This window comes from Echiichthys vipera (assembly GCF_963691815.1).
Source record: "Echiichthys vipera genome assembly, chromosome: 10".
NCBI lineage: Eukaryota > Metazoa > Chordata > Actinopteri > Perciformes > Trachinidae > Echiichthys > Echiichthys vipera.
In genome coordinates, this window is record NC_139835.1 from 5,674,964 (window position 1) to 5,684,519 (window position 9,556).

The 9,556-nt window shown below is 41.7% G+C and overlaps 1 protein-coding gene across 1 annotated transcript in view; it reads left to right on the top strand.

The window, feature by feature from the left end:
- hecw2a (HECT, C2 and WW domain containing E3 ubiquitin protein ligase 2a) overlaps positions 1-5,438 on the top strand; it is a gene marked incomplete at its 5' end in the record, with an annotated part of 42,213 nt that extends 36,775 nt beyond the window's left edge. Inside the window, 3 exons of the mRNA XM_083922206.1 lie at positions 1,903-1,988; positions 2,867-2,979; positions 5,304-5,438. Of these exons, the coding sequence (XP_083778332.1) occupies positions 1,903-1,988; positions 2,867-2,979; positions 5,304-5,415 (311 nt within the window). The 3' untranslated portion in view covers positions 5,416-5,438. The remainder of the gene's footprint in view (positions 1-1,902; positions 1,989-2,866; positions 2,980-5,303) is intronic.
- Between the last annotated feature and the right edge of the window lie 4,118 nt (positions 5,439-9,556).

Sequence of the window (9,556 nt, forward strand, 5' to 3'; positions counted from 1 at the left end):
CGGATGTCCTCATTAACTACAGTTTTTTTGTTTTTTAAACAAACTTTGTTGTCAACAATATTAAATTACAACAACATAAATACCAGTACAGAGAGGAGTTTTACAATGTGCACATAAATATACAGATTACAGTTTAATTTTAGTAGTATGTAACCAACTGAAATCTTCTGTCAGTGTTGTCTATAGTGTTCTTCAAGATATGAGCAGTCTTTATGAGGCATGACCTGTGTCACTGTGATGGGAATCTCAGGCCTATCACATTTCACTCATTATCTATCACATTAATTATCTCGTTATCACGGGAAAACGGATCATAATTATCTTGTTATCACGGGAAAAAAGAGGGAAATGATCTTTTTATCACGGGAAAACGGAGGAAATAAAATGTATCTAATGTATGACCATTTAGGGCTTTCCGTAGATGAATTTGGACATTTATTCTTAAACTATGACTCATAACGATGAATTACTTATCAAAATAGTTGTTGATAAATGCTATTGTTAACAACTAATTGATTAATCGACTAATTGTTGCAGCTCTAAGTTAAGTAACCTAAAAAAGGTGCACCTAAAAAAAAAATCAATTTCAGTGTAATATTTTCACTGCTTTACCTTGCTGTCAGACTGGGCCGTTCATTCTCTCTTCGTCTGTATATTTCGACTTGTCTCCAAGGTGAACGGTGTTTTGTCGCCACTGTTGTAATCACAAAATTTTATTTTCTTGTATTTGTCTATTCCATAAAATGCGTAAAGGTAATAACTCAGTTATGATTGCATAGAAATAGGTTGAGAAAGTGTAGTGCCAAAGAAAAAGGTAAAGCATGAAAAAATGATATACATAGCATACACTGAAACTGATGTTTTTTTTTTTTAGGTGGGCCGTATTTTAAGGTGACTAAAGTATATTTTGTATATTTTTCCTGCGTGCTGACCATCATCTACTGTAGATAACACACTGACTGTGGATAAGCCACATTTAAACAAAGCAGAACTATCCCTTTAACGTCTTTAACCTCCACTTGGTCTTGTTTCATGGTTTTCAGGAGAAGGAATGCTTGGGCTTTCCTTATACTCGTATAAGCAGTACCACTCGAAAGTTTAAAGACGCTTTCTCGTTCACTTGAATGGAAAAGCGTCTCCAAACTTTTGACTTGTACTGTATATTCTTCAATAAGACTTGAGTCATTTACTACAACATATCTACAACGTGAAGTCCTAAATGTAGCAGAAGTCAAGTTAAGATGGTTCTGATGTTGTTGGACCAGGTCAGGGAGAAAGATGTCAGTCAGTTCAAATGATTTTCTTTTGTGTAATTTCACAAAGGGTTCAAACTAGACCTGGATTTTAAAATTCAAGTCAATTCTTTCAACTCTATCTTCTGTTAATTCATCTAAAAAGTGTTATCTGTTGTATTTTAACTACTTGCTCTACAATAAATAGTCATCTATGGAGAAATACTTTCAGTACGTATTTAACCACTGTATTGTAATGAGCTGCATAATGAGCACTTGAAACTTTGGGGAGTTATTGCTATTTAATTACTGTAATACACAGTGTACAGTGCAAGCATGTAAGCACCACTGTCCAAACCATTTATTAGAGATCACATTAAAAGGCTTTTTAAGGGTCTGACCAATACATTTGAAAAGCCGCCAGCAGCAGGGAGACAAGAGAACTTGAGTCGACAGTCGGCCATGACTCAGTGTGAGGCTCTTTTAATAGAGGAATCGACTGAGACAGACAAAACGGCTGCGGCCATTAAACATTAAACAGCAGAGCCCATTCAAAGATCACACTGGAGAAAGAGTGAGATGGACGGAGGAGGAGAGCGAGGAACAGGCGACGGAGACCTTATTTGTTATTCATCTGACTCATGCGCCATCATCATCTATCTCCCTCCAGGTTACCATGACAACCACATAGTGATTCGCTGGTTCTGGGCAGCTGTGGAGAGGTTCAACAATGAGCAGAGGCTGAGACTGCTGCAGGTACGGCACTTGGGTGACCACATGCACACAGGCTGCCCCCATGTGGAGGCTGGGTGCCCTGCAGGCACTGCAGAGCTGTGTTTACCTCATCACAAATCCAGGGGAGTTACTAACAACTGGATGTGGCTTACACTGATTAGCTCGGGGCAGCACAGTGAAGGCATTAAATGCCTTTTTACCAAAGACAATTTGGTGTAGCACATTATTTGCTACACCAAACCTCTGCAGTAGCATGAGAAAAGTCCCTACACAGAAAACAAAGCACCAATGGGCTCCTTCCTTTGGGATTGACTTTGGTAATCCACTTGAATGGACTTTACTATGAGAGGAGCTGGTACAGGGGCCAGTAGGTAAGTCTTTAAAACACTCTTTTAATAAACTCTGGGTTCTCTAACTATGTTGTTGGTGCTTTGTTTTCTGTGTAGGGACTCTTCTCGTACTACTGCAGAGGTTTGGTGTTATTTTGAGCAGTATTAGTGGTTAAAAAAGACGAGTTAATGCCTTCACCGTACTGCCCCGAGCTAATCACTGTTAGCCACGTCCGGCTGTTAGCCACTCTAAAGTATTTCTCCGTTAATAGTTCATACGCGAAAAAACTGTCTCGATAACTTATTTGATATATGTAAGTGCAGAAAAAGACCTGAATTACCAGAATTACACTTTAATCTTTCTTATATGTAGCTGGATTTTACAATTTGAATGCAGTTTTCTGTTTTCACTGAAGTTGGAAAATTTCTCAGTTCAAGTGAGACTACTTGTTTAAATTCATATGAAATATACAGAACTCATTTGCATCCGGTGTGACTCATGACAGACATAATAACAATGTTTTAGGAAGCTGCTTTCTTTGTGTGACTTTTGTGTATTTCTCTCTCTAGTTTGTGACAGGCACCTCCAGTATTCCCTATGAGGGATTTGCCTCTCTACGGGGCAGTAATGGACCGCGCCGATTCTGTGTGGAGAAGTGGGGGAAAATCACCTCCTTACCCAGGTACGGTGTCTAATGGGATAAATCTGTAGCCTTTAGGGACGGCACAGAAATGATGAACTTTTGGCTTCTATGTTTTTTTCTTTTCGCTGAAGGGGGGTTAGTCCTTTTATTTTTTTTCTTCAGACCACATTTTATCAACTTTCCCTTGCTAAATTAGATACTGATTATTCCACAGGACCGAATAGTTTTCTCTTTCTCAGGGCCGTAGGATTTTTCCATTACCATCAACTAAATAATGGGACCAATATAACAGTTTAAAAAAAACACTGAACCTTTAATGGATCTAAGTGATTAAATGTTATTTATAAAGCAGGTAGCTCAAATCAAGCAATCTGATCGGTTCATAGCTGCCATATAGTTACAACATAAAACGGCAATGACGTCTAATTGCTTTGTACTGTAATAAGTATGGCTCCGTGCGTGAGAATAAATGTTACCTTGCCGTCAGACAGCCCTTTCTCACAGGGAACTGAAGCGCTTATCTCTGCTCTCTTCAAAACCACCAGACTCTTTTGAAAAAAACAGTCATTTTTCCTCACAGAACACGGAGTTGCTGCTCTGACACTGTCTTGATCAGTTAGATTGTGTTATTGTGTGACTTTGGTGAGTGCTAAGTGCAGGCTAACGTTAGGTTCCATAGTAACCACCTCGGTAAGTGCAGACAGCCAGCCGAGGAGGGCCTGTTGCTTTGTGTCAGGCTGTTATAGGCTATGATACACTTCAGACGTCTGATCTCATACATTAAAGCAGGTCCTCAATAGAGAGGCGCAGCAGGGACTCCACCTACATACACTAAATGTCAAATTGACTCACATATTAAAGTTGTGGTGGTAAGATGTAACTGCAGGTGAGCCTTTGGGTGGTGATTTTCTTTATTTTCCACTAGATGGAGCTCAAAGGGTTGAAAACACACTGAATCACCATTCATTGAGCCCTTTTTTTAAACCAAGAGCTCCATCTAGTGGACTCAACAAATACAACTAATGCTTCATGAAGCTTCAATTGGACAGCACAACCTCTGGGACCTCATCTTCCAGAGCTCAGTGTCGTCTGTGTGACATCAGAAGATTGGCAGCTCTCACCTGCATAATGCGGCGTGATGCCTTCAGGTGCTCCACACTAATAGGAGGTCGGAAGAGAGAAGGAAAACGGCGTACAAAACATCAATTACTGAGCTGTATTAGATTTTAGCGTGGGAAAGTCGCCATAGACTCAGATCGTTTTTCTCGGCAAAGCAGCAAATACAAGCGCTTTCATTAGTGGGTCATGTGATCAATCACCATTGTTTTAACTCACTATCTGATAAATAGGAACTTAACAGACAATTAACTAGATAAATATTACGGACATCAACTTTAACCTGCATTTGAAGTGGGCCTCCAATAACGTGTGGGGTGGCCTTAAGCCCATACTCATACCTTGAGGTGCATACAATACTAAGCTTTTGAAATAATAATGATCAACACATTCATATACATCATGTTTTAATGTTAAACATACATATGGTAAGCACAGTGCATCCTTATGCTTAACTTTATCTGAGGGCTACATTTGCAGCTACCTTACCTTTAGGCCATTAAGCCTGTGTAAATAAATGTGTTGTTTTTCCTTCCTAATAATATGTTGGATTCATGTTTTCTAGGACATATACCAATTTTTGAAGAAACAAATGTTTTTTTAAATGATCAAACAATAATTTGGCAGCCCCTTCATACTAACTCTGTAATATGTGCACAGTGGCTATTGTAAAAATGAATATTTCATTTTGCAAGGGGAGGCTTATCAAATATAAATGTGGGGTGAGGAAGAAAAAAAATAGCCCCTCCCTTCAGAGAAAAATTAAAATACATAGCATAATTTACTTCCATTCTTTAGCAGGGACAAAGTATTCTTAGCTTCATATCATATATATCTGGGGCTTTTACCTTCAAAAGTATAGGTGCACCTCAAGTGTGATCCTCTTCCTTTGTGTTGCAAAGCAAGTCATCAATTCCCCAGGAGATGGTACCCAGTGACAGACAGAACTGCACAGGGAAAGCGAGGCTTCTAGGGAACCAATCTAAACACTGGTGGTGTCATTATTCGAAAGCCATTAAAACATGCACTAAACATTTACTTCACAATGATGAGTTCAAACAAAAACGTGTCTATTGCTACTCTGAAAGAGATAAAACAGGAAGTTTAAAAGTTGTTCAGTTATTAATCTTTCAGGGTGTGTGTGTGTGTGTGTGTGTGTGTGTGTGTGTGTGTGTGTGTGTGTGTGTGTGTGTGTGTGTGTGTGTGTGTGTGTGTGTGTGTGTGTGTGTGTGTGTGTGTCTCTGTAGGGCTCACACTTGCTTTAATCGTCTGGACCTCCCACCGTACCCCTCCTTCTCCATGCTCTACGAGAAGCTGGTCACTGCTGTAGAGGAGACGAGCACCTTCGGTCTGGAGTAACCTCAAATCAGCTCACACCCAGGTTTAACTCGGGGGAGAGAACCATCTGGAAGTCCACTTTTCTCACTTAGGAGAGACATGAAAAATGAAACTAATATCCTCAAATGGCAACTAACCCCCCTCCGTGGACAACTCTGCTGTTTTTTTCTGGCTTTTCCATCACCCAGCGCTCAGGCTTCGTTCTGATTCTCTGGCTTTCTCTCACATATCTAATGGAAGTCAGTCAAGTGAACCACCCGGAAGAAAGGCGGAGGATCGGATAATGGTTTGAAAAGCTGCACTGTACAATTTCTTGTTTTCATGGTTATCTTTGTTCGTTGAGCCACATGCGTGCTTTATCTCTTCAGTTAATGGCCTTGTTTACTGATTTCTAGCCCCTCTCCACCTCCTCCTCCTCCTCCTCCTTCCCTCCTCCTTCTCCTCCTCCTCTCCTCCTGCTCTCCTCCTCCTCCTCCTCCTCCTCTAACCTGCACCTCAGAGACAGCTGCTCAAAAACCACTAAGCCCCCCTGTCCCTCTCTGGACCTCTAAACTGTGTCCTTCCTGCACTGGGGCTGCAATGTTATGAACTATAATACACACACACACAAACACACACACACACGCACACACACACACACACACACACACACACACGGACACATACACACTCACACGCACACGCCAACATACATAAATTCCATAAAACCCATTGTTGTAAGACTGATAATCCACTTGCTTTGACAGTTTTGAGTCCTGAATAAGCTGGACATTGAATCATCCGTGACACTGAAGGACTGTGTCCCTGAACCATTGTGATAATGACGGCAGGTCAGGATTGTTACCTACAATACTGCAACATCAGAGCTCTTACATGGGCACCAAAGGTAAAGACACATCTGAGACATGCAGCCCTGTTTCTGCATATACTCAACAAGGTATCCAGTGTCACACACACCAACACAGGCATACAATATTACAGCATTAGCCTTGATGCTGCGGGTGCACTTTCTTACAGTGTGACAGATGCACTCGCTCCACTACACATATTCATTCACTGACACACTTCTGTCAGATAGAAGTGTAGGGTTCTGTTTCCACACATTTATCATGAGCAATAGATGCACTTTCTCACACAGACAGATGACGTGCGCTCATAAATATGACACACGAGGTCCCTCTCACTGATGTAACCCCCTCCCCCGCTGTGAAAGTGATGAATGTACCAAATAAGTGACTGAATGTATGAACCTCAAGCAACTGTGTTCAGCCCCTGAGGAAGAGTTCATGCAGGCTGAAGAGGAAACGCAAAGAGGCGGGGGAGGAAACTGAATGTGACACGGTTGCTTGGGGAATGAGGACGCGCTTCACTCGATGTTGGCACTGGCTTAGGCCTTCTTAGCTCAAAGACACTGGCCCGGTGTCACCCAGGTACCTGGTCAGGGTGCAGTGGTGGGATGTTTTTAGTGCCTCTTGGGTTTTCCTGACCATAAAGTGAAATTTCATAAGGGAAGCTATTTAATTTCCTTGTAAAAAAAAAAGAAAAAAGAATTGACCAAACCCATGTGTTTCACAAATCAAAGATGGTGAAACTTAAGGAGCTGCGGTTTCAAATCCTAAACCTGATATCAACACAAGGGGGCAGTAAGGTGTGCGGCCATTACTGTGGCACCTTCACAGCAATGGGTGCTTTTCATTATGCTAACTTTATGCTTTCTCACCTCCCGTCTCCTCCTGTGACCCCTGCAATGGTTACCCCCCCACCATCACGAGGGATCTTCCAATCCCTAAAATGCACCTGGAGGAGACAAGGAGAAGAGAGGCTTCTACAGGAGCTTAGAGGGAGGGAACACAGGTGTATCCTACCAGGAAGTCTTTTATCAAGTGGAGTGAAGTATTAATACTGCACCTCCACATGACAGATACGGTTGTGCAGCCTGTCTTAAGTAACTGATGCAGTTACTGATGCTATGGAACCAAGGATTTCTCATTTGGCAGCTTCGGCTCCTCCGTCCTCCCTTCTCTTCGTAGCATCTCTCTCACATCTGCGCTGTAAGGAGCTCAGACGTAAGGAAAAGATGTGAGTGAGGGAAGAGAGGAGACACGTCTGCTTAATGAAAAGCACCCGCGGTGATTTCCTCCCGTGTGAATGACCGGACCAGGTGTGATGATGTTGTCAGGAGCACTAGCCTTCAGGGCTGTGTGGATGTTGTACTTCAGAACTTTTGGCATACAAGTCCATGCCAGGCAATAATTTTTGTCTTGAAAGCATGTGATAAATAATTTCTCTAACTCTTATGAGCACGACCCAAACCCCTGAGGACCCTCTCGCTCTCACACACTTTCTTACATCACACAAAAACACTCTCACATACAAGTTTTCTATGGGGTGCATGCACGATTACACCTACTGTACAGAGTCCTGTTGGAGCTACACCACAGGGGCTGGGATAGGGCTAGAGAGCCCCACGTGTGATGCGAGATGTGGAGGCAGACTTTCATATCCCAGCCCCCCCTCCCCACTCCCAGTCCAATACTGCATGCGGGATCTTCCCGGTCAGCTCTGTGAGCTGCGCTGGGGCAGAAACCCCTAGATGGCGTTGTGTTATAGCTCGATATTGCATGCTGAAATAGTGCAACACACTGTCCTTACTAGCTTTTTTTGCATGAGGATATTGCTATCCATTCAGAAAAAGGGGTGAGGGAGCTGGTTAAGTTGTGTCACTTTGGATGTGGCTCTCACTTGAGGCATGCGGCCTTATGCTTACCCGGCACTGTCATACCTTGAGTGTTAAGCTCATGGGAATAAAGTGTGGGAAATGGGTGCTTTAGTCATGTAGTTTGAGCTCTGGGAATGGACAATGTGCGAGTGCAATAGTTTGTTTCCTCTTTGACAGTGTGATGGCGAGCATCTGGGCGGCATGTTTCAAAAGCGGTGTTACTTTCACATGTGCGTGTCTGCCTATCTTAGTAATAGGTCAGTGGTTATGGTTCATTGCTCGTGAATCAGTGATGAATCAATAGGGCTGTTTTGATTTATTTATATATGAAACGTGAGAGCACATGTGCGTGTACCATGTGGGCGGTCCTGTATGTCTCTTTGTATATAAATGTATATGTATGTCTGTCCTGTTGTGTGTATAAATATATATTTTGCACCGAATGTACCAAAGGTTTGGGGCTTGCAAAGTCAACATTAGGCCTGCTCTCTCTCTCTCTCTGTCTAACAAACACATCCCACTTCTGGCTTCTGCCAAGTCCTTACAGAGCATCGCCCCATGTTTGCTAGAGGGGCAGATTTATGGCATGAGCAACAGCGCTTCACGTTAGGATATAAAGTGTGACGTTTTCCATAATGAGGCTTTTCTGCTGCAGAAAGATTGGTAAGATGGATTACTTGCTTCACATCCAAACGAAGACAGTCGCACCTCTCATCTCTCCTGGTTCATTTCTAGCAGGACACGGCTCCGGTTTTCAGAATTCCACTCTATGCAAAGCTCCTGTATGTGTGTCTCCATTTCACCCCAATGATTGTAATAAAAGAGAACAAATGGCAAATTTTGATTAATGATACATGACCTTTATTTATCTTAACAAGAGTTTTTGACCAATTGCACGGATATATAAAATAACTGAATGTATGATCTTTATAGTGCATTATGAAACTCAATCTATGAAGAAATTAGGAAACACTTCGTCGTCAGGTGACAGATACCTTCATTCCCTCTCCTTGGTTAAATAATCCTCTCCTAAACCCAATGTTCAAAATAAGAGTGGCCAAACTGCACTTAGAAATGTTCTATATTAACTTAATTTTGCACTATAGTTCTTAATAAAATGAGAAAATACTCAGTTTCGAGTATTTCATTCACAGAAGTATACAGGGCTGTACCATGTGTTCATTTCATATAGATGATCTAGTTATTGAATTATGTGAGAACATGCTATACGGTGATATATATCTTTATCGAGTAATGAAATTATCTATATCGGGATCGAAGATTTTGGCCGTATCGCCCGGCCCACGTTAATAATATGTGAAAAAACAGTTGAAATAATTATGAGATTCTAAATCCGATCTCATCTCATTATTCAGACTTTTATCTCACAAATTTGATGCAGTATCTCATTTGGACTTCTTAGAAATTTGACTTGTAGTGATC